At 46.2% G+C, this 25,580-nt stretch overlaps 1 protein-coding gene and 1 long non-coding RNA gene across 4 annotated transcripts in view; one reads left to right on the forward strand and one right to left on the reverse strand.

Moving 5' to 3' along the window:
- The window catches only part of LOC148223038 (uncharacterized), a 29,281-nt gene extending 19,306 nt beyond the window's left edge, over positions 1-9,975 (reverse strand). Inside the window, exon 1 of one of the 3 annotated variants that reach the window (XR_015805183.1) lies at positions 9,895-9,975. This is a non-coding gene — a long non-coding RNA (uncharacterized LOC148223038). Of the gene's footprint in view, positions 1-864; positions 8,620-9,280; positions 9,387-9,894 lie in introns of those variants that run through there. The other 2 variants (XR_015805184.1, XR_015805185.1) reach the window with 2 other exon arrangements.
- Positions 9,976-10,029: 54 nt separating this feature from the next.
- Positions 10,030-25,580, forward strand: part of SORCS3 (sortilin related VPS10 domain containing receptor 3) — a 268,807-nt gene continuing 253,256 nt past the window's right edge. Inside the window, exon 1 of the mRNA XM_088169308.1 lies at positions 10,030-11,068. Within this exon, the coding sequence (XP_088025434.1) occupies positions 10,463-11,068 (606 nt within the window). The 5' untranslated portion in view covers positions 10,030-10,462. The remainder of the gene's footprint in view (positions 11,069-25,580) is intronic.

Raw genomic sequence — 25,580 nt, forward strand, 5'->3', positions numbered from 1 at the left:
ATCCCGTGAAGAGAAGGAAGTCCTGCTCCCTGTTCCCCAGATGTCTTTTGCTGCACCCATGGACTTCCAGCTGAGGAAGAATAGGAGAAGGCTAAAGAAGATTAACTCCTAGGGTTTTCTTTGTGAGGTCTAGTAAAGAGAAAGAAGTAAACAAGCAGGAGCAAACATAAAAGGCAGCTGAGGGTTCAGCCAGTGAAGAACAGTGTTACATTACAGGTGTGTGTGCAGCCACATCTGCAGCTCCCAAATCTGGTGAGCAAAGATTCCATCCCTCTGGTCTCAGCTCGGCCAACACTGCCACAGATTTTTCTTTTTCTGGTATGCAGGGAGCACATATCAGTTGTTTTGCTACCTGAAAAAGGAGATATCTATTCTGGCAGGTGTGGAAATCTAAGTCCAAGACCTAAAGGAACCCTGAACTGAGAATCAGAGGTATTAAATCACTTCAGCTGCTGCAGGAACACATGTAACCTCGGTGTGAACGGGGTTGCTTGAGCTCCCTCCTGTGTCTACTTGTGTGATAAAGGTGGGCCTCGATGAGAGACCTAAGCAGGAAAAACTCTTTAGTTGCCAGCTTAAAGTACTTCTGAATCTCCAGCGCTGGTAATGCAGTGATGAAGAGAATATAGAGGAAAGACTAGCAGGAAGAATAAGAAATATTCTATCTTGTCTGGTGGTGGAAAAGTTAATTGCAATCTAAAAATGCTACTATGGCAGCAGTGAGAAAACCACTTGTGGAAAGCAAAGTGCCAGGCTGAACCTGCTATTTCTAAAATTTACACAATAATTCAGGGTTTCATTTAATAAAAAACCTTGTTTAAAAATTATTTAAAGAAAAATTTAAACATTTAAAGAGAATATTACCTCTATTAAGGTATTTGTGATTTCTTGTCTCTCTCTGATTTTTACTGAGACCAGAAATCTCAGAACTTCAGAATTTCAGGTCAGTGGTCTTTGAAGATGATATTTTAACCCTGTTTTGTCCCTTTTTCTCTTCAGCATATTGTAGAATACTGGAATGAATAACTTCCAACTGATTTCTTTTTCTGTTTCTGTGTTACTTTCATTGTTTCTTTTGCCACATTGTCAGGCTTCCAGGGCTGAAAAGGTATTGAAAAGGTGCACAGTGAGTAAAGGGAAAACACACACACTCCACAATGGAAAAAGAACAAAGCAACCTAAATCTTTAGTTTCTCTGGGTTAAACTGCAAAATGTAAAAAGGAGGAAAGAGGAGAAGATCCTTTCCTTCCCTCAAAATAAGAAAACTGAACTTGAGATGCTGTGTGGCCAAATGAAGGACTTGTATGCTTTTAAGTTTCTCTTTTTCCTCGAAGTACCTTGTGAGCTGTACAAGAAGCTGCCATTCCTTTCCAACAAACCTTGTTTTCAAGGATCAATTGCTTGTAACTTTGAAATGATTTTTGAAAAGAAAAGGGAAAAACCAACCCAAAAAGGCAACCCTGTGAATGGAGAGCATTCACAGAGAGAGATAAATTTGGGTCCAGATGCTCCCAACCTGTTTTTTTTTGGTTTGTTTATTTATTTATTTATTTTATTTTTTTTTAATTTTTTCCCAGATCTGATTTGGTGTTGTTCTGTTGCCAGCCAGAGGGCAACTGAATGGGGTCAATAACAAGGTGTGGTCATCAGTCTCTTAACTGGCCGAAGAGAGAAATCTCTTGGGTATCAAACTTACATTTCTCAGTTCCTTGAAAAGGACGCAATAGTTTCAGCACAGCCACAGTGATGAGCAGGAGAGTGGATACTTCCTGTGGGATGTATATCTGTATGAAGAGGTAGGAGGTGTGGGTTGGCCAAAACCCCGTTCAGAACTTTCTCTTTAATATGGTGAGGCAATTTCAGATCTATTTTTCAAATGGAAAACTGGGGAAGAGGTTTTAAATTCCAGGGGAAGGGAAATCAATGCTGGTTTGACCACTAGAACTATCACCTTTCTCTCTGTTTGGACTACGGTCAACCCCTTCCAGATTAATCATCATAATAGTGCTTTGAGGTTTTATCAGACCATCTGATCTGATCTAACCTGTGGATGTGAAGATGAAAGGTTAATCCTCAGGGCCATCTGCTTTCCTTTACCTTTTCTGTCTGAATGCAGTTTCTTTGTTTTGCCTGCCCACTTTTGACATCTCTTGCTGTCTCATAACACTAATGCTGGTTTACATCTGACTCTGTGCAGAGGATGCAGCCTCTTTGAGCAGCAGCTGCATATTCAGAGATGCTTGCAAGTTTCCTTTAGTATTTCCTCTCCTTTCCTGGCACTCCTCTCAGTATGATTTATGAATTGCAAGCATAGCTGGGGGTGATGAGAAGTATCAACACCTCTGAATTCCAGTGAATAGGAGCTGAGTAATTAATAATAACAAACCAGGAGTGTTAGCTTTGCATGGAGATCACGTAGCAGAGAAGGGTTGTTCTGTATTCTTTGGGAATGGGGGAAGTGAGTCCTAACCCTTCCCTGTGCTGTTAAATCTGCATGTCGTTTTCCTTGGATAATGAAGTAATTCCAGCCTTTCAGGGAGAGAGACTCCCTCCATTTCCCCTGTTAGCTTGCAGATGTAGTACACGCACCTTGTGGCAAATCAATGCTAACGATGGTACCGAGCGTTATTGCAGGCGTGCAGTAGAGGAAGCCCAAAGAAAAATGTGCAGCCCTTGCCGACTGCATTATGAGCATCAGGATCTTTAATGTAGCAGACTTATTAATTGCGTTTTGATTTGTGTCCCCGAATTTTAACCCTTTTGAGATTGCTCTTCTGCTTGTGAGTGCCTCTAAAACTGCCAAGGGTTGGGCAGATTCAGAAAAGGGAGAAAAGACAAAGGTGGTCTCTGCAGTACTGCCCTGGAACCTGGACATCTGCAACAAACCTAAGGAATAGTTTCAAACCACCAACAAAAGAAGGAAGCTGCTAAATCTCTTGGTAGAACACAGAGTAAATGCATTCTGTGTTGGAGTAACAAATGTTGAGGTCAGGTGGTCTTTCAAGGTAAGGGGTACTCTTGAACCTTCCCAAACCTTTCAGGTTTTTGGCCTCTCTGCCTGTGACAAGTTTTGCATTGCAATAAATCCCTGTGGAGGTTTTTCCTCCTCCAGATGAACTGCCTGATTTGCCCCAGTACATTTTTATTTAGTGAAGATCAATCTCCTTAACTGTTCTCATTTTCAGTCTGTCTTGAAAGCAGGGAGCTTGTGTGTTGTTTTCAAGCCATAAACTAAACTTTAGAGACAGGATTGTCTCTTTGCTGCATTTGCAGGCCTTTACCTGGAGCCTGACAGGAACTCTAGTCATCTAACGTTCAAATTATTATTAATTTAGTAATTGGCATTTTTACCATGCGATGCCTGGCCTTTGCCAGCCAGAATTCATTACACTGTGTACATTATTCTCTTTATGAGGCCGGTGTTATCTTTCCTAATTTCCTTTGGTGGTGTGAAGCTTCAGTTGGTCCCCCGTGAGTTGAAGCTATTGGCCAAGACAGTCTAGTAAAGACTGTAAAAGCTGCCACTTAATTCTGTCCTACTTCCTGTCTTAGAGGGACTGGAAGCACACATTTTCCTGAGACTCCCCGCTTCAGAATATTTTAAACTCTGTTTACATGATATTTGATTTAACCTGACTCCTTTTAGGAATTAGTTATTGCTGATTCAGTGCACAGGAGATCTGGGGACTGCCAGGACTGGCTTGGTAAAAAATACCTGCCTACAGCCAGCTACCTACTGCTGTAGTTTTGTGTTATTTTTCTTTATTTCCTTTATGATTTGTTTCTTCCGTGCTAAGTATACAACCTTCCCTTCATGTTGACGAGTATAAAGTCTTTCCTCAGTGCTGTAGTTCAATTTCTGTCTTGTTTGGGGTTCTTCTTAAAAGAAGGGAAGGAAATAGCCATAGGTGAGAATCTTAAAAGGTGGTGTTTGTTGTGGGAGAAAAAACAGCACCAAGCTGTTGCAGGTTCAACATCTTCCTGTGAAGTGCCACCATCAAAGCTGGAGTTGCTGCCAGACTTGTTTCTCTCTAGCTTGCTAAGAAAATTCTGCCTTTGTGCACTCGCACACAGAGAAATCACTTCGTATTTAGCTTGAATAGAGGAGAAACAATACCAGCTCCTTCCCCTTCTGAGTCTATCTCAAACATAGGGGAAGAGTGGAAGAAAGAAAGATTTGTCTGGAAGATAAGACAAAAGGTAACTGGGGAGGGAACAGAGCCTTAGAGAGAGAGAGAACTGTTGCTGTGTCACTGACCACACCAGCCTCATTCTCCCAGTGTGCGCTCTGTGGGGTGGGAAAAGGCACTTTGACATTTTTCTGTCTTGTTTCTCCAAGAATGGAACAAGCATAGGGGAGGTTTCATGTTCACAAAGATTGTCTTTTCACAGCAAGGCAGTATTTGCACTTTGCCTTTTGGTGGCTATAAAGCCAATCCTAAACCCTCTTAGGCATGAGGCTTCATTAACAGCCAGAAATGAAAAGCTGATGACAGGTGCACAAACTAACAGTGAGGGAGATTCCTTTCCTTCAGGGAACCTGCAAGACTGAGGCATACCTTGGGACAGGAAGGGAGATGAGGCTCCTTTAGTCTTTCTGAGTCAATGATCTAATGAATAGTATCCACATTTCTGGTTTTAATCAGCTTTTCTCCAAATGGGGTATCTCAGTAATCATAGAGTATTCTTAGATATTGTAACATCTTAAGCCATGATTCATCCTCTCTTCATAATATGTGGCATGGCTGGACGCAGCTTTTAGATGAGCTCATTGAATTCAGAAGACAAAGAGGGGCTGAAGGTTTAAATGTCCTGATCCAGGTCTCTCTAAATAATGCTAAGAAGCATATTTTCAAAAACTTGGCAAATGCTTCTGAGAGTCCAGTATCTTACTGTGATCCTAGATGATATGAAATCTGTGAGATGGGGATCCTGTATTTCTGACTGGAATCTCTAAGATAAAAATATATGGAACTTTCAATATACAGTGAATTCAACACCGTGAACTTGTGTGCTGCACAATTTATCTTTGTATATGCTGCAAATCTGTGCACTCATTCCATTCTGATAAGCTCTTTGGCATTCCTGATGATGCTGATTATCAGCAGAAGGGGATTTTCTTATCTTGGCTTTAATATGAACAACAAAACCCAACATTAACTAGAAACATGATTTAAAACCTGCTGAATTTCCCCAGAAAATTGAAAGCACCCCTGCCTGCTCTGTGTCTCGCCAAATCTCTTACCTGCACTGTGCAGGTTGTGCACCTTTTGGGCAGCCTTATCAGTGGGTGAAGATAGTGCAGCTGTCTGAGCATCCCTGAAAGAAAGAGGCTCTTCTGTCTCCCACAGATATGGTGTTCAGATGGATAAAATCAAAAGGAGGGATGCAGTCAGGTTGGTCCCCAAACCTGACACGACATCTGCTCATGCTGGTGAGCCCAAGGTGGGATTCTCAGAAGTGGTTCTTCACTCTGCTAAGCCTCTACCTGCTGCAGTCCCACTGTGGCCTGTGGGACATCTCCAGCTCTGGGGCACTGTGTCAATGGTGTTGATCAAAGAGACAGTGGTGCTGTGATGCAGTGAGGGGATCCACTTTGTGAGGACCCATCAGCTGAGATCAAGTAGTCTCACCACTGTCCCTTGACCCAGGCTGTGTCAAACAGCTCCCTTGGTGTGCTGCTATGTGGTACCTGTGCTGCTGTGCTGGGCTGCTGGACTCCCACTTCATCGTTCAGTGCAGAAACCAGACTCCTTCCTGCAGCACCTGCAGAATTTTCTGCAACCCAGTTCAGGAGCTTTGCAGCAAGTCTGTCAGTGCCACTAGCCTGCTGTGCTTCAGTCAGCCTGTCTGCTGCACACCCTGGCTGGCTGTGCTCAGAGAAAATCTGTCCCTAATGGGAGTAGTACTGCACCACCAAGAATGGTGGAGGGCCTGCCTGCAAGTGATGTTTTGTATGAGGGTATAGGGACACGTCAGCTTTTAATGATTTTTGTTTAGGTAGGTTCAGGCTTTTCCTTGGTAAACAAGACAGCATTATCACAGAGGTGCTTTGTTTTCCAGTGACTGGTCTCACACATAATAAATAGGTTAAAGTTAACTGGAGCAAGCATTGATTTTTTTTTTTTTTTTTTTTTTTAGTATGTATGGGATTTTGTCCCTTGGGAGGGCTTGAGTAGTGCAGGAGACCTTCAGGAGAGGATATGAGTGTGTGAAAAAAGTGCAGTGTAGCTGGGACATTAATTTATTTCCCTGCTCTCTAAATTTTCCTCTTATGATCTCTCACCTAACTCTTTCTCCTTTATTTCATGTTCCAGCTCCCACTCAGAAATTTCCTGGGGGGATAGTGACTGGGAGACATGCTCTGGGCCTCCAGGGAGGTCTGGGTGTGTGAAATCCTGCAGGAAGAGAGGGACATGGAGCAATGATAGGCAGAGCGGGGAGAAACAGAAGGGTTGGGGTACTGGGGAGCAGGTCTACAATCAACAGTGGAGGCAGTGATGACAAAGTTATTGATATGTGTGATAGAAGTTAACATTTCAGAATTATTTTTCTCCCACATGAAAGTCGCAGAATAGGAAGGGAAAAAAAAGAAAACCCCAAATAATCAATGCTGCTTTTGAAGGCTTTGGCAATTGCCAGGCTCTATTTGTTTCTTTCTTTAGATAGTGTCATTAGTCTTCTTCCATCCAAATCACCCCCTCCTAAGAAACGTAACTCCCCCAATTGCTTTTCTCTCCTTAACTGAACTCAGCTCCCCTTGGTTATAGGCATGTTCTGCTACTTTATATTTGTGCCACAATTTGCCTTCCGGAACATTTACTTAGTTGCTTGCTTAGAAATCCTCTGCATTGCCTGGTGTTAGGGCATATGGTTTTCTTACATCAATTAAAAATCAACATGGTCCAACAGAATATAACACCAACCCCTGCTTCTTTGAATGGATGTTTGCAGCTGGGTGGGGATTAAAGCAGATCATAATGGATTAGATCAGGGATTAAAACAGCCTGTAATGGATACTGTGTTGAACTATTCCATTTCTATTCCTGGATATAGACTATGCAAATCTAGGGTTGTCAGATGACATCCTCACTGTCACCCTGTCATGCAAGAGGCCAAGTTTTGAAGCAGATCTATTATTCCTGCAACAGGGATGTTACAAACTGAAACAGCCCCTTTTTCTGTGTGCTGGTGATGGGCACGCAGTTCGCGAATCGTGCAGGAGATGGGGATGTTGCTCACATTACCTTTGTTTTCTAGAGAAGGAAAGATACTAGAGAGCACTGCTGCTGCTCTCTTTAGCACGGAGGCCTCTGCCGAGGAGAGGGAGATGCAGAGCCGGGAGATTCTAGTACGCAGTCCCACATCATCAGCGGGACTCCCCCAGCTGTGCCTCCTATTATTTAACAGCAATAAGAAGGCACTGATGAAGGCATTTTAGAATTTGCTTCAGAAAGACCAGAGCTTCCTATGGGTGTCTGTCTGAGAAATTAGAGCTTGGATTAATCTCACTGACATAGCTGGCACTGAATGTCTGGGACGTTCTCTGAGTGTGGTAGGTGAGGGTGACATTCACAGAGGGGGATTACAAGTAACGGCTTCTCAGTCTGCAGGGTAGAAAACACCTGCTATTGGAGTGGTGAAAGAACTGTCCTAAATAAGGTGTTCACCATCACATTCTGTGCCATGTCCAGCCCAGCTGGGTTCTTGTGGTGACAAAGAGCTATGAAGCTAAGAAATGCCTTGTGCTGGCAGGATTTGCTAAATGAGGTGTGCCCACAAGTCCTGTCATGGTCTGGGTGGGCTTTGGCCATGAAGTCAAGGATGCTGCTGCACAAAGGAGTGACTGATCTGGACAAGGACTAGATCTTAAGTAGTGTAAAGGAAGGCTGAGAAGGTAAATGGAACTGGGTGGACTGCGCTACAAGGGACTGGCTAAGTAGTGGCAATTGCTAGTACCACAGTAGCTTTTACTTTGTGGTGCCTGGGAATTCTGGATGTGCAGAAATCTTCAGGAGCAGCAGTGAGCTGCTGCTGGGTCCAGAGGGACTGCAGAAACTTTGATTATAATTTAAGAACAAGTTCTGCCTGTCGCAGCTGCAGCCTCGCTGCTCGAGGATGGCAATAGGTGGGCAGTGCCTCCTCTCACAGTGCACAGCAATGACGAGACACTGGGGTGGCATGTGTGCTGCTAATGCCACATACCTGGGGCCTGTTCCTGCAGCAGTCGAGTTTGGGGGGCAGTGGGCTCCTTCCTGTTCCCCACACCCTGCTGTTTGCCTACAAGCAGCAGCAGTGTGCGGCCTCGGGGCTGCCATGTCCCTGTGCATACAGGGTAGCACCTGCCACGAGTGTGTGCAATTTGTAAAATCCCCTTTCCTGTGGTTTTATGGAGCAGCTCTGCCTCAGGCCCACGTCACTGCTCCCACACAAATAAAATGTCATCTAAACATTTTGGCAGCACAGTACAAAAGGGAGCCGGTTCCAAGCCAAGAATACCATCCGTTGCGTTGGGAGTGGGTGATTCGCTTCCCCTACCCCCACCTCCCACCTTCCCTCTCTGCGTTGGGAATTGAGGCTAATAAGGGGCCGCGTTTGTGGGCAGGGCCCCCTCCGCCTTCCCGGAGCTGTCAGCGCTGTTCTGTGCGCACCGGCTGCCACGGCCCCTCTTCCCACTCCTTCAGGACAGCCCTGCAGCAACAGGCAGCGATGTGCCCAGCCCGTGTTTCCTGCTCCGGCTCTCTCCTCGCTCTCCCCGTGCCAGCCGGGCTGCACGGGTCCCCCACCATCCCGAGCCGGGCGCTCTGCAGCAGCTGGGCAGGAGCCTCCCAGCTGGGCAGTGCGGGCTGTGCCAGCTCACGCTTGGTCCTGCCGTTGTCCCCCGCTCCCTGCCGGGCTGGGAGACCCGCGAGAGGCGGGGGAAACTGCTGAGCCGCCCCCGCACCGGGCCTGGCCATGGGGAGGGGGAGACCGCGGGGAGAGCCGTGTAGTTGGTGGATCCGTCCTTGGACGGCAAAGAATGGCTGATGCGGGAAGTAGGAGGGTGGGACGATTGGAAAATCGCTAATTATCGACACTTTTCAAAGGGAGCAGGAGAACGGGAGAAGGTCGACCGTGGGTTTGATCCGAAGTGCCGACGTGTTGCTGCAATGAATGGGTCCGGAGGGACGTGGCACTGGCACAGATGGCGATGACAAGGGTGACCCACGGGGACGCCCCGCAGCCGCGGGAGGCGGCAGCAGCCTCCCTCTCCCCTTCACAACCTGCCATTACTCACACCTTGTCCGGGGGCTGAAGCTGCAAAGGCTTCTTGAGCTTTGCCAGCAGAAAACAGGTGTCCTGGCCAGGGGCAACGCATCCGTGCGATGGGAGCGGGAGCGATGGGAGCGGGAGCGCTGCGCTGCCGTGACCTAAAGAAATACATCCCCCTCGCTCCTTCTCCCGACACAGTCCCGAGATGCTGCTGCAGGGAGCTGCCTGCAATACTGCCCTTTCTTCGTTAGTGGCCCCACACAAATCCTGCTAGTCTCCCTTGCTGGACGGTGGCAAGGCTGCTGGGATCCCCACGCACACGCGTGAGTTCCCTCGGCCGGGAGGCTGCGCTTGGGACGGGCACATCCACACGCACGGAGCCGGCTCCGAAGGGATGCTGCTGGATGGCCGGGTCCGTGGGTACGCTGTTACACACGGGAGGCACCCAAGAGCCGCTCATCCCAGCTGCGCTCCCTTCTGCCCCAGTACCCGTGGCTGGCATCCAGCCTTTGTGCGTGCATGTACACGCACACACACGGGGCGAGGAGCACCCACACCGCTGTAAATACCAGTCTATGTGCATATACATCAGGAGAAACGGGGAATGACGGCTGCTTTATCTCGGCCAGGAGCACACATACCAAATCAGGAGAAAAGGCTGGGTGATGCTCCAGCTGATTCGGTGCAGCGCGGTGTCCCGCTCCCGCCCCCGGCCCCGCTCCCGGCCCCCGGCGGCGCGGCGCGGCGCGGCGGGTGACTCGGCGGTGTATTTCAGCGGCGGCGGCGGCTTGGCAAGGCTCGGGGCTCCTCCCCCCGTGTGGTGGTACCCTCTCACTTGATCAAATCCTTGAACGTGAACAGTTTCACTGAAAAGCACTTTTGAAAAAAAAAAAAAATATCCAGCAACAGTAAGGAACAGAATCCAACTACCGGGGAGAGTTTTTTCCTTTTCTTTTTCCTTCTTTCCTTTTTTTTCTCTTTTTTTTTTTTTTTTTTTTTTTTTTTCCTGGGCATCGTCTCAGAGGCTTGAGAAAGAGGCAAGAGAAAAGCGAAGAAGAGAAAGAAGAGCGAAAGAAAGAGAAGCCTTTTGCAAATAATAAATATTATAATTAGAATCCGGCCCCTTTCTTCCAAGAAAAAAAAAAAGCCCTAAACGCAGCGCCTCATCCCCCCTCCCTCTGCAAGCCCCCCGACTCGCTCCGCAAAGGCATGGAGAAGGGGACCAACTGCTTTCCGACCTGCCACACCATTTTTCTCGCCTGGACATGGTTCTTACTTCTCTCTTGGTGTTGCACCGGCGCCGAAATAACTTGCAGATCCTGCTCATCTCCATCGCCCTCCTGGCCGTCCTCCTCGTCTCGCCTTAGGCAGGAGCAGCGACAGCCACCGCCGCCGCCGCGGGGATTACGGAGCTGGCCGGGCGGCCGAGCGCGGGGCTCGCTCGGGGCGGCGGCGGCCGCGGAGCCGGAGCGGGTGCCGGGCGCGGAGCCGGGGGGCCAAGCGGGGCCGCGGGGAGCGGCGCTCGGCGCGGCGGGGGCGGGAGGCGGCGCGCCCGGGGGCCGGGGCCCGGCGGCGCCGCGGACCCGCCGGAGCACCGAGGGGCGCCGGGCGCTGCCCGCCGGCGGCGGCCGGGGGGTGCCCGCGGCCGAGGGGCAGCGCGGCGGCCGCGCTCAGCCCCGCGGGCCCCCGGAGGATGGGAGAGCGGCGCGGCTGCGAGGGGCCGAGGAGCCGAGGCTGAGCAGCACCACCTTCGCGCTCACCGGGGATGCGGCGCACAACCAAGCCATGGTGCACTGGTCCGGCCACAACAGCAGCGTGAGTACCGCCCCGCAGACCCGAGCCGAGCCGGTCCGACCCGGTCCGGCGGCGCTTGGCGGGGAGGGCGGCGGGACGGGGCCGAGCCTGTTGTGCGGTCGGGGGTGCGGGAGGAGAGGGGCGCTGGGCGGGCACCGTGCCCTTAATGCCAGCGGCAGCGGGACACGGAGCGGTGGCCGTAGGAGAAAAGTTTGCTTGGGGAAATGTGGAGGCGAGTGCGAACACGGTTCTGCGCCCGCCCCCGAGCAGAGCCGCGATCCCCGGGCAGCGCCCGAAGGGCCGGGCTGGCCCCAGCCCCTGCTCTGCGCTCCGGCGTGTCCCGGTGCCGCTCCCCCGGGGACCCTCACTCAGCCTCTCCGGTGTGATGAACACCGTGACACGCTTCGCTGCCTCCCTGCCCGGGATGAATGATGGATAGGGGTGGTGGGAAAGCCCTCCAGTGCCCCGCTGTGAGTGCTGGAGGCAAGAGAGAACCCATTAATTCATTACGGGGTGGAAAACCCCATAGCACGTCAAGGAGCTTTGAGAGCAGACACGTAGTGCAAGCAGAGTGAAAAGTTTGTAAAAAAAAAAAAAATCCATGGCATCTCACGCCTTTTTCCCAAAGTCAGTAATAACGAGTCGCTGAGGTGTTCCTGGAAGCCTGTGGGGTTGTGTGTGTGCGTGTGTAGGGGGCATGTCCCAAAAGCCCACACGCTGTGCCAGCAGAGTGTAGGACCCTCCCTCACACCCGCGCTGCAACGCCCGGCAGATGGCTGTGGACAAAACTTCAAGTTTCTTTAGACTTGGTATCAGAAATCCCATTTCTACTCTCACGTAGCCTGGGAACAGATGTAATTTAAAGGACTCTGAGAAACCTTTATCTCTGGTGACAATATTCCCATTATTCTGATTATTATAGCTTGTCACTGCCTTGAAAATGCCTCTTTTATTGTTTTGCCATTATTGGAAATGAGTATAAAGCAATTAACAGCATAAGACAGATTGGCTGCATTTTCAGATACATTCTTCATGGAACTTACTAGCCATGAAAAAGCAGATTGTCTACCTGCTTATCTATCTGTGTCTCTATCTGTGCATCAACTATAGGTTCTGATGTGCAATTCAACTATCTTTTTTTTTTTTTACTAGATTTTTTTTGTCTATTTATTGCTACTTAGGCAATAATTTTGACAGCAATGTAGATGTTGCTTTGATTTAACCAATTTTTAAAGGCAGTTGTGCTTGCCAGACGTGAATTTCACTCTCATTAAAGATGAAAGCAAACATTGAGAAGGAAACAGCTGTATGGTATATTTCAGCACTACACTTGTCTCTAGGACTATTTATTTTTAACATAACATGCCATGTAATGAAGAAAACAACCTACATGCTCTCTCATTTGTTTCGTTTTGATGCTGAATCAAGGGGTGTTGAGTAAAAGAAGTTAAAATGCCTCCCCATGCCTTCCCAGCACGGATTTCCAATAGTTTTGATATTTCTGCTTAAAGTAGCAAAGAAAACTCATTCTGTAAGCATTTGCAAGGGAAAGAAAGGTTATTTTTTTTCTTGGAAGCACAGCTCAGAAAGTGATTTTCACAAAATTCTCTCTCCTTGCTTTCTTTTACAGAAACATGCTATTTAAATAACTAGATTTCTTATTCTTTAGGTGACTGAGAAGGGTAATGAAAGAAAATGTCTTGATTGTTCATTGCATGCCATTAGGATTTTGCACCTCAGGATGCCATGCATTGAAAGCTTCCAACTCAAAAGCACAAGCTAAAGCAAAAGACTGGTGTTTATTGGCAGTGTGGTGTCTGTAGGAAGGAGAAGCAAGCGTGGTAATAAATTCTAATGTTATCTTTTTGTGATTTTTCTAATATGAAGTTTAACATCCGGAGACTTTTTCTCTCCTGTCTTTTGCAGAAAACATACTGCTTTTTGTAATTAATTTTTTTTTTTTTAACTGTGTAGAGGGAAAGTTATGTGCTTGAACCTGGGTTCTTTAATTAATTAACAGATAAGGCTGAATCCAATCCCTGTTTTTCTGCTGCAGCTCAGTTTTTACCTAATTCTACTGTTGGGGTGTCCATGGCACAGGAACATGAAGCAATTTGCCCAAGGTCACTTGGGCAAACAGTGTAGCTTCTTTTCCCAGCCACAATGGTTCCCAGCCCCACATCACAAAGCATAAATTTTCTTAGGTCACAGGAAATGTAAAGCAGCATGAAGGTGTACTGGAAATGGACAATAGATGTTAACTCTACTGTTAATAGTGTTAATAGTGTTAATAGTGTCATGATTATGTCAGTTGACCTAGCAGAGTAGGTAGGATGTGTCTGTGTTATTGTATTCAGGCTCCCAAAGCAGTAGAGAGGCAAACAGCTTGCTTTTACCAATTCTGTTACATGAACAGACTTCAAAACCTCAGCTTTTGTCACTTATGTGTTATTAAAACCATGATCAATCAACTTTTGTGCATTAGTGGTGAGGTATTCCTAAAAACTAGATGGATTTGCAAAGAAAAAGAAAGTAAGAAAAAATTGGGGTTTTACTGGGACATACAGAACTGTGGGCACTCAACAAAAGGGAGGTCTTTGCAGTTGCTGAATGTCTTGTTACCTAGAGTGTTAAAATCCCCTGATTTTTCAATTATTGTTATTTTAAAAGCAAGTGTCTGTCCATCTCCTATCCCCCTGTCCTCACATGTCTCTCAGATCACAGTTTAACTTACTAAAACACAATCCCTTCCAGGCAACAAACTTTTGTTTTCTCTCTTTGTAGATAGTGAGGTCAGGATTATGATAGAGGCAAAAGGCTGGTGAGATCAGGGAATTTGGGTTCTCTGCTTTGTCCTGCCCAGAGGCTTTTTCTGTGACCTTAGGAAAGACAATTAACCTCCCTGGATCTCCTCTTCCATGTTAAATGAGGATAGTACTACTTAGCTACCACAAAGTGGTGGTATGGAGCAGAATTCATTTCTGCTTTGTACAATACCTGGGAATCTTGAAGTGAAAATTGTTAGGAAAATACAAAAATACTACTCTATGTAGAATTGAGGTTTGTGTTCTGTGTGCTCTTATCAAGGGAACTTGGCTTAATTCAGTGGGTCTGACATTGGAAAAACCAGACTTCTATTTAGGCTTCAAGTACCAATCTGCCCTAATAGAAGCATTTATTGAGCAAGGTCATGAAGCTCTTGAGGGACCTTGGAGAGGTTAGATAAAATGTTTTCTTGTCAAGGCTTTTCTAAAGAAGGGAGAATTTTTAGTGAAAAATGCTATTATTCCCAAAAGAGCTGCAAGCCATTCTTTTTCCAAGACCATTCCTCTCTGAACACATGTGCTGTGTACAAATGTGCCATTCAGCGAGGCTGTTGTACACTCTGCACTTGTTTTCCCTCTCTAGATGTTTATGTTAGTGCATGAAATTTTTCCTTGTTCTGCTCATCAGATGCTCTCTCCAACCTTCTTTTAAAGATGATTTGATTCCTCATATGATCTTTTCTTCCTTTCTCTCTCCCTGATTTCTAGGACAAGGACCTGCAAAAAAGGCAGCAGTACCTTTAATGCTCTTATGGTTTTAAATCTCACTATCTCATTTCTTGATGGTAGGTTTTCCAAGAGATTTCAAGAAGCTGCAGTGAATAAAACACACTTACTAGGATTGCTCTCCTGGTATGATCACTGGTGGAATGGGAAATGGGAACTGTTTTTTTAGGTTTTCCTCAGAGTTGCCCCTCTGGTGAATGTAGCTGTTTAAAGGAAGTATTTAATTTTGTCCATGCTTTTTCCATGATGGAATCACTACAAATTCTGTGGCATTGTCGCTGAGGTTTTTTCAATATGAGAAGAAAAGATGCACATTTCTAGCTTTCTCTGGAAGACATTTTCAATCCACTATCTATGGAGATGCTGCAGCTATAATCACTGCATGCTTTAGCTGTCCCATGTATATATGCCTTTGCCTTTTTTAGTAACCAGAGGCAAACTCCACAGAATCATTGAATATTAAGGGTTGGAAGGAATCTTAAAGATCATCTAGTCCCAATCCCCACTGTCATGGGCAGGGACGTCTCCCAAATTCTGACATAAATTCTCCAAACTTCTGGAATGAAGATGAGAAATGCACTATAATGCACCAGTAAGAGCAGGAGAGGGCATTTGTCCAAGGTATGTGTATATTGCAGGTTGCTGCAGCCAGGCCAAGTTCCTATATGATCCTAGGGGTTGGATTTTTCATACTATATTAAAAATGTCAGCAGTGCAATTTTTTAAATCTCATTGTAGTAGAAGAGTGCAGAAGATAAACCAGTGGAAGTCTGGCGTGCTTCAGTGATGCAGCTGCTGCTTGTGCAAGCCATGCAATTGCATTAATGCTTACATTCCCCTGAAAACTGGGGAAGGCAGGATGAGAGGGGGTGAGACACTGCACTGGGGCCTGGTTTTGTCTTAGCAGCCATGCTGCACTGTTTTGTCCAGTCAACCTGTGACTGTCATTTCTAGAATTAATGTGGTTTCAAGATTCACTCCAAGACTTGGAATATGAGATGCCTTTGAGACAAGATAATAAAGAGGAGGCTAATGATGCTGCAGTAGCTTACAGACATTGGAAGTAGAGTTAGAGAGAAGATGCAGCTTATCTTTTTGGTTGAAGAAGGGTTAATATGTGTTAACAGCCCCAACGTGTGTCATATTGGACATTAGGAAAAGTTTCTTCTCAAAGGAAGTGCTGCAGCAAGGTTCCCAAAAGTCTTTGGGGATTTTCCAGACTCATGTAAGGATGATGATCTGATGGGAACCACTCTGCTCTGAATGGGTTTTCTTTACCTCCTACTGCCACAGATCCTTTTTCTTTGCCCTGTGCAAGCTCTGGGGGCTGGCAGTGACAAGCAGGTTGTGCAAGTTCTCACAGTGAAGCCTGTCTCTTCCGGGAATGATTCCTCTGAATGCTTTTGGCAGTGTTCTGGTGTGATCTGCTAATGTACTGGTGGTTGGATGCTGAGACATTATTCACTCCCATGGAGCATTACAAGCTGGGGAGGCCAATGGGATCACCCTGTGCCAGGTAGTTTTTCATTAAGATGCCTTGCAATGCAGTGTGTGATGGGTGATATTTGCAATTCCAAATAGACTGCTATGCTTGGAAAGGGAGGAAGGGGAATCTTTAGGCAGGCAAAGCTGCATTTAGTTGTCAGCCATGAGTAACTGCTCCAAAAGTCCAGCTGGATTTCAGTTTAAAATGCTTACTCCTAGAATGCAGAAATGTGACAGAGCAACTGCATTAATTGTACTGCCTTTGGTAGATATGTTAATTTCTGTTCTAGACTGTTTTGTTCTCATATAGCTTTTGAGTATTCTATGGTATCTTTGCTGTTGAAGGTAGGCCAACTCTGGCAAAATGTCTTTATACATTTCTACTTTTCCTCTACCTTTACTAATGAAGCTTGCTACTAGAATCCTTCTCCAGGATTTTGTCAATCCATTTTTAATTAATGTTTAAACAGAAGATTGGAAATAAAAAAGGAAACCAGCATGGCAACTACTTTTGTAGTTGTGTTGAGTTAGTAGACCAGGGAAAAGGCATCTGGAAAATACTTTTTTTCTGTTGTTGTGTTTTTTCTCTCCAGACTGTTTGGACCTGGGTATTGTTTGTGAATCCCAGGAAGCTGGTGGGTTCTCTGGGCCATTTCCCTGCCTGGAACAGCAAACTGTTGATGTTCTTAGAATTCCAAGCTCAGTAACAGAACTGCTCCTGTCCGAAGTGTTTGTCAGCAGTTTCTCTTCAGACCTCAGCACTCAGACTTTGCCATGATCAGGGATGATGCCCTAGGACTGTAGCTAAGCTTTCAGAGTGGATTAAATGCAAATAGAAACAGCTATGGGATTCTTTAATTATTTCTTTCATAATGGAAAACATTCATCCAATTAGATGATGAAGTCTTTTGAAAAGGGGTTTGAGCAGATAATTTATGCTAGGCAGGAGAGATTTTTCTCAAAAGGGAGGTGAGATGAAACCAATTTTTCTTGAAGACAAGGCTGTAGGAAGATGAAAATTTCTGAGAGTTTCCAAATTTGCAGCTGCATTTGTGGTAGAGATTTTAAAAAACGTAGGAGAACTGTGTTGTCGAATGGGAAAAGCACAGGTTAAGGGCAACGATCTTTAATGTTACTTGCACTAAAGAATACTGGAAACCAGTCTTGCAAACAGTCAAGAATTTACTCAAGTTGTGCTGTAGCATCATGCTCCTTGAGCTCCCTGGATATCTTTGGGTAGAACAGAGAGCAGTACATGCTAACATCTGTCAGCAGTCTCACACAATTCCAGATTCATACCAGAACTGAGGGCCAGGCCTGAGCTCATGGTTGGGGCTGCTTTGAGGACATTGCATGAGACCTGTCAGCTATGGAGTTAATGTTTGGGTTTGGCTGGGCTCTGGTCAAGTTTATCTTCCATTAAGAATCTGTGTTTGAAGGTTTTGAATCCAACCTGCCTCAGTCAAGACAGTAAATTAAATGACATGTTCCTTGTGAAGCATTGAATGCTATAATTGCAGAAAGTCCCCAAAGCAGAAAAGTATTTGTTTGGATCCTCAGTTTAAATTGATGTAGGATTGATCTAGGCTGTTTTACTATAGTGGAGAATTCAACCTGTAGGATCCTACAGCGGCAGAAATTAAGATTGAGACATGAATACAGAGGTGAGGAAATGTGGAGTACAGCAAGGAGACCTGCCCTTTATGTTTTCTGAATTGCAGCCACAGGACTGTGGGCAGATGAGTTTTTTCTCTCTCTTGTGCACAGCCTTTCACTGTCTCTTGTCTGGTTCTGAGTTTGTTACTCTGGAAGTTTGACCCACACTGCAAGCCATGTTGGAGACTGCTCTGATGACTTGGTCACATAGAGCCCAGCAGGAATTTTAAGCTGAAATATCCCTTAGCTGGAATATACTTTGCTGCAGTCACACCTTTCCATACAAGCTTCCTGGTTTGCTTAAACTCCATGTAGGAATCCAAGGGAACAAATTCCCAAATCCTAACTTTTCCTAAAGTTCAGAGAGAACTGCATCGTTGTTAATATTTCCTCCATGCAAAAAGGAGAGCATGGAAGTATTTCCTTTCCTGCCTTTACATGGGGTGTTATGAGACTGAGGGAGCTCGAGAAAATTTGCTGCATGTTTGTAGAACGCGGTGTGTGGGTGTAAACATATTTGACAAATAATCTGCCATGGAAACTTTAGGGTCAATTTCCAGCCTTCATAACCAGTGGAGTCGCAGCATGCAATAAAAGTAAGAAAAGATTGATGCCGAGTGATCAAATCTCTTTTGTTCCTGCCTCTCTGAAGGATCCCTGATGGCTCTCGCACTGAAAGGAGTGGCACAGCCCTGACACTGAGGCTGTCACGGTGTTGTTTCCCCTCGCATTCCAACATGCGACACAGTCGCCAGCCCGGCAGCTCCGCAGAGCCCTGCAGGGCCTGCGTGCCCCAAATTGCATCAGTTTAATGAGCGGTGCGGTCCCCGCGGCTGCCGGGGTGAGGGACGCGGAGCCGGGCGCTAGAGGGAGCGTGGGCATCTGGGAAAGGGAGGGAATGCTGCTGGAGCCCGGGACTGCCTGCTGGGAAGGCTGAGCCTCCTGAATATTGATACGGAAACCCGCTCGGAGTCACTGCTCTGGGAAACTCCCGCTGTCGGGGTTCCCTGTGCGGCAGACGAGAAGAGTCCTACACACACTCGGTGGTGCTGGAGCGCTTTGCCATCCCGTGCAGCTGATGCTCTGTCCCTTTGCACAGCCTCTGATCGCTGCCAGGCTTTTTCCTGAAGATGGGATTCCCTCTGCCGGGGTCTCTCGTCTGCTCCGTGCGCTCCAGCCTGAGTCCTGTTCCTATAAAACCCCCAGCATCTCTTGCCGGCAGTGCTGCTGTGGGACAGGGACGGTGTTTGTCCTGTTCCTGTAAAACCTCCAGCATCCCCTGCCGTCAGTGCTGCTGCTGTGGGACAGGGACAGTGTTTGACCTGCACGGGAGGCAGCGGGGCGGGTCCTGCCTGCTCCCTCCATCTCATCCACTGCCCTGCCCCGTGTTTGTCACTCCCAGGGACTGCTGACAGACCCTGCCATCGACAGCGACAGGGGAGGGCAGGAGAACTGGGCTCCATCACTTCTCTCCCTGTGCCTGATCCACAGAGGATGCCTTGACAGGTCCCTTGGCACTCTAATATTTTGACCAAACTGAAGGTGCTGCATAAATCTTAGGGACTGTGTTCCTCCTTTCCTTTCTTGTGGATGTGGAGGAACAGAAAGAATTGGAATTCTTACCATCCACTGCTTTGTGAGACAAAAAAGCATTTCCTGGGAAACATGGTTGCACCTGCTGATCTTTTTGGGACTAAAATGTATGTTTGGGATTTAAAAAAAAAACTAGGAGTGAGCAACTGCAAATCACTCAGGTCAGTGATAGGCTGGAGAACTGGGATGCTGGAAACAACTGCTTTGACCCTGCTTCAGTCTGTGATGTGGGTACTGCTGGTACATATTCAGTGGTGCTGCTGGTAGGCTCCTGAAATGGGTTGAGCTTCTCCTGGGGATTTGGTAGAGGACCCCAGTGAGGGGTCAGTGGAGCAGAAGACTTGGCACGGAGCTCCTGCTGACTCTCAAGGCAGAGAGGAATGTATGTGTTGAGTTCAGATATGCATCCCTGAGTGCCAGAGGAGAGCAGGCTGTGCGTGCGGGTTGTCTTTGTGATTCGTGGTTTTGCCATTGTGCCTAAAATATCTTGGCTTCCCTATCTACAGGCAAGAATTAACCCACATGAAGGGCTGACACTGAAGCTTCAGATGGATGTGCATTTGAAAAAGCTGTTGCGTGGAAAATTGTGTAAAACATGATAAGCTTGCCAAAATGCTTTAGGATCTCGTGGGTGCAGTGGGGATGGAGTGGGAGTTTTAATTGATTGTTAGCCTTTCCCTGCAGTTGGTGCCTGTTTGAAAAACCCCTCCCAGCTGTGGTCAATACCATGAGTGCAGGCAGATTTGGCTGGTCTGTAGCCTTATTTGTCTTTGTTGGAGAACTGGGAGGTGAATTCTTTCTGTGTAAAGCAGTGGGGTGGATGGCTGTGTATATGGAGACATTTCTCTGTTCCAGGTTTCCTGTCCTTTTCTACCAAATCCTACCAATTTTGTGCTTGCAGATATGGCTGTAGTTTAAAAGGTCTTCTGCCTCCTTCAGCTGTGTATTCCAAAGGTCATTAAAAGTAAGGTCAGTAGTATATCCTTTTTCTCCCCCTTTTTTTTGAGAAGACGGAGGCATGCAAGAGAGGAGGGATATACTCCAGGCTATGATCAGTATTGATGTGGCTACTTAATAACAAAGGACATTGCCACAGCTTAGATGCTGTATATATTTTTTTTATAAGAGAATGCATGAAAAGAAAAATAGGTGAGGAGTTAAGAGGGGAAAGAACAGGGCTCTCAATAGTAAAAAGTAGAACATGCTCAGCTAAAATCACTAACAGATTCATCAATTTAAAGCACTGCAAAGTTTTGTCTCAAAGGGTTTTAAGACCATCGTTGTCTGCTGTTCCAATCCCTTTACCTGCTTGGCTTGACAGATCAAGCCATTTCAAAATACAGCTCCTTGTGAGCTGGATGAGAATCAGCACGATTCAAACCGTGGGAGCCATGAATTTGGGCTTTCATTGGAAATGCAGACGGGAGAGGAATCACATCTGTCTGATCAGGGGAGTGGGAGCTGACTCTGAAGTATGTGGATTGTTTGGAATAATCTAGGATGATAGCATATGTAGGTTTGTGTGCCTGTTTGTGCAATCTTACATGGGATAATGTAGAAGCATGCAAAATTCAAGGATCTTGTAAGATTCTGGGGTCATTAAGGTGGCCTTCCCCTTTATGTTCCACTTCACAGCCTAAAGGGAAAGTCTTTGCTCAACACTGGGTGCAGGTGAAGCACTCCTGAGTGAGACAGCAAATGCATTTTCCTTCTGCACTCTTGGTGGGGCCTGGTTGGTTTTCCTCATGGCAATCTTCTGCCAGGTGAAGGGCTGGACCAGTATGTGAGGGGTAATGTCCTTGTTCTGTCACCCACAGTGTCTTTCTAGTTTTTTTACCAACCAGCAAAATGTTGTTAGTCCTTGACTCTGCAGTGGGAGCATGGGTGGGAATGCAGATGGATGTCTGGGGCTGGGGCCTGGCACTTGTGGACAGCAGACAAACCAGCTCTCTGAGCTTGCATAAAGCCTGTGTTTGTAGTGGGGACAGGGTTTTGCTTCTGTTTGACCAAAAGCTCCAGTGAAAGATACAAGACTGGTGAGCCTGCATGTGAAGAAGCACTGTCAGCTCATGCTCACTCTGTGCTGGGAGAGACAGACATGCAGACTTGCCTGCTGGGCTCTGAAAATCACCTTTGCACCTTGCCTGAGAGGAGGTTTGCCTGTGAGATTGCAAACCAATGTGATAGCCATGCCACTTGAGAGAACTGGTATTTCAGAAGAAAGAATCTTTGTTCAGGTGTACTTTGGCAACTATTGGAGCAACACCAGGACAAAGCCCTGTCCAGTCACAGTGTCCATCTCAGGTGTCACAGAGGTATAATAGATATTATTCAGCTGTCTATGGTCAGACTTTATAGCTGAGCCGTTAACAGAAGGGCTTTCAGAAAAGTGTGGGATATGGATTACAGCAGAAAAAGATCTGGCCAGAGCAGCCCATCAGATTATGATTTCTGCTGAGTGTTTTTGAGGCCCTGCCCCAGTAGCCATGCTGAACTCTTTATCTTGTCTATGAGAGCCATCTGCTCTCAGAAGGATCAGGAAATGAGCAAAATGCCTGCTCAATTTGTTAAGCAACAGAAGTTTGCAATCACTTAATTGTGTGCCCTTCCAGGACTCTTCTCTCTCTGTGTTTGCTATCATCTCTTCACTATCCCTCATTCTTCTGCCTGTTTGGAGGGGTGAAGTGGCACAAGGTGTACTTGGCTGAGCATTGCTTGTGTGCTGGAGAGCTCACTGTGATTGATGCATCAATCAGCTGGAGCCCTGCCAGCTAGGAAGGAGGACACTGGGTGCCTTATGGTTCAGGCCAGATATTATTTTGTGGCCTGCTTTTTCACTCAGCTCAACTTAGAGGAGTTCTGCACCTCTGTGACCTTTTATCCCCTATTGAATTCAGTTCAAATTGGTCCAAAGATTCCAAAGTTATCTCTCCAGTGCTATCACACATAGCATGGTCTGTTCATCCAAAGCAGAAACAGTTTCTTTTTCAGTGCACCTAAACCACAGCTACAGCATCAGCACTGAGGAGTCTTTAATTTTCTTAATTAAGTGTTCATATTGGTTTTTGCTACCCTGCCTGGAAACTCTGTTCCTTTAATCAAAGGGCATCACTGCTGGTAGTGCAGCATTGTCAGTTTGCTCATACAGCACCTCTGTGTGGCAGGCTCAATGTTACCCGCCTTTCCCTTTAATTAATTTCAGATTATGTGAAATACCTGTTCCACCTCACATACTGCAAGTAACAAAGCCTGCCTTCCTGAGTTGCACGGAGGTTTTGTTCTTATGGCTCTCAGCTTTCTGTGGCTTTTTAAAAAATTTATTTATTTGTTCTTCCTGTAGTGCTTCTAGAAACAGGCAATAAACTGGTTTGGGGAGATGGAGAAACAACTCACAGAAAGGGGAGACAAGCAGGTCTAACTCTGCAGAATGAGATCAAATGTTAGATGATAAAATATTGAATCATTTGAGAATGCTATGTCTTCTGTAGGAGATTCTTATTTTCTTTCCCAAAGACCAAGTTTAACAGTCAGAAAAGTCATACTAGTGGATGCTGTTCTCAGACTGAGGCTGGAATGAGCCAGAGTTCTGCTCATGTGCTCATCCTTGAGGAGACAAGGGTGAGAGGCCAGAGTTGGTCCATGGAACGTGTCAGGACACAGCAGTGGGTCAATATATGTGTGAAAGTGTTCTGTTCCACAGCTCATGGAGAAACACGTGGTCTGATGCTGTGCATTCTTACCTAAGGCTGTAACATTTATTGCTCTTGGTACCTAACAGGTTTAACAAAGCAAAGCTTGCTATCACCTGTGCTTGTCAAAATCAGCTGCATGGGAACCTCAGAGTAGAATGGGAGGGGACAGAGTGGAGCTTCCTGGGCTATTTTACATCTTTTAAAATTCTATTTTAATCACTATGTCGTTTTAAAAAAAATGTTTTTGAAATGTAGGGGATGCTGTGCCCACGTTTATATGTGTGTAAGGATATGTGACCTGATAACTATAGAATTAAGTATATAATTATATAATTAGAAAAAAAACCACTAAGTACCATGTAGCCAGGGATGATTTGGAGCCACAGTCTGATTTTTCCTGCTTTTCCTCAGTTCCCTCTCTACATCCCCCATTGTAACTTGTGGGCTCTGATGCTATTTTATGGTACTGCAGGTCCCTTCCTTGTATTTCCTTTGCTCTGGCCTTTGCACAGTGGCAGTGACTTGGACAGCCTTTGGAATGAGTCAGAGTGAAGGTTTTTCTGTGCCTGTCAGTTGGATTTGGCAACTCTTAGTTACATACCAGGTTGCTCAGGCTGAAGGTGGTTGTTGGTGTGCTGAATTTGGAGCTCTCCTAAAGCACGTGTCCTCGCTGGGTTCAGTTCTGCTCTTCTCTCATCTGCAGATCTCACTGATCAGGAGACGAGAGGGAATGGTAGCAAGGTGGAAAAGAGCTGGCAATTAGTTGAGGTGTGTCCTTTCAACACGTTCTGTCTTGAGCTAGAAGTTTTGTTCCTTTGTTTTTTGGTTTCTTTGGGAAAAAAATGCCTGTGGAGTTGTAGAGAAGTAGAAAACTGTGTTTAATGATAAAGATTTGGAACGGGTGAGGCTTTCTCCCCACCTAGCTGTATCTACAGAACCTTTCACAAATGTTGTGTCTTTAAAAGGATAATGTATATGATACAGAAGGCAGAACCTTGCCATTTGTTTTCACCTGCATATATGGAATTTGAATTCCCTGAAGAGGAGGCAGCATGGGCATTCCCTGCCAGCTTGTTTCTGCAGACCATAGATGATCAGTTGTGATGGGGCAGATGTGGCCTTCTCTGTTGTTTCTGACTTTTTGACCCCAGGCTCTGCCAGTCCCTGGGGTGGCACACTGCTCAGTTTTGTGCTTGCTTTCTCCCTCCTGAATGGGGGCCAGAAGGTGTTTTGCTCCTGTGATAGTTCCCTGTGGTGAATTATTCTTAACAGTGCTGGCTACAAAAAAGCTAACGGCTTTTCCAGGTTCATTCTTTATTTAAATTCTCTGCCTCCAGAGGCACACTTTTGCCTGACTTGGCCTGATGAATTTTCCTTGGGCATTCTTCTGCTATGGCAGCTCCTGCCCAGGGCACAGAGAATGAGCCTAATAGATGGAATTAGCACCAGAGGGAAAGAAAACCAGTCCCCTGAGCAAGGCATGCAAAGCCACTGGGAACTTAAATAGTGTTTTGATGATGATGATTGGGCTTTGTGCCCAAGTCCTGCTGGGGAGAAGGGAGGAAAGTGATTATTTGAACTCAGGGGATCTGACTCCCAGGAGTCTGGGACAGGTCAGTTTGGGTTAGACATGCCATGGCTGAATGATACTTGGAGCTGTCTCAGACAAGAACTGGGCAGAGAAATGCTGTCAGAAGCCTTTTCTCCTTCTTGTTTAGGCTGAATGGGTCATTCTCACCTGCCAGGGTGCATAAATTGCTGTTTCTGCAAGCTAAAGCTTTAGACCACTGACTAAATGGTCTGTCCTGCCATTAACTGAAGGGAGAGGAAGGATGTCAGTAAATGCTTATTAGCCTTTCACAAGGAGTGCTGTTCAGCCGATGTTAGTGCTCTAAAATCCACTCTGGTTTATGTTGATTTTATGCTGGTGTTGCTTCAGTAGAGCTTGTTTTCTGCTAGTGTGGGCAGGACCCTAATGTGAATATTTCTTGCACTGATGAGAAGCTTGGATGTTCAAGAGCACTAGCATGTGCTTTAGCAAGAAAAAGAGTGATGTTAATTGCCTGCCAGTGATTTGGACACTTGAGGGTGAGAATTGCCAAGATGGAAATTGGAATATTCAGAATAAAAGTCTCAGTGATTAAACTGTATCCTAAATGCTGTTGGGCTTGTTCTAGGAGAATACAGGTATCCCTTCCTAGTGCATGTAGTGTCTCTCAAAGTCTTTTGTTCCACTGTGGGCTCTCAGTCCACTGCTTAGCTAAATATCTTAACTGTTTCTAGGGGATACCTCATTTGAGTGGTCACAAACACCTGCCTGAATGAAAGCTGGAGGGAGGGAACCATTTGTAATAAACTAGCAAACCAGATTCCAAACACTGCTATGCTGTAGCCTTGAGCTGGGGTTGCTGGCCTCTTCTGTGCTTGTTGTAGAAACAGCTGCTATGAGGAATTGTTGTTTTTTTTTTTTTTTGTCTGGGTAGATAAGTAGTACGGAGATTTGGCCAGACAGACCAAATGCTGTGAGTGATCTCTTTGCCAGACTGGAAGTGGTGT

This window comes from Sturnus vulgaris, chromosome 8 (genome assembly GCF_052056855.1).
Source record: "Sturnus vulgaris isolate bStuVul1 chromosome 8, bStuVul1.hap1, whole genome shotgun sequence".
NCBI classification, from domain to species: domain Eukaryota; kingdom Metazoa; phylum Chordata; class Aves; order Passeriformes; family Sturnidae; genus Sturnus; species Sturnus vulgaris.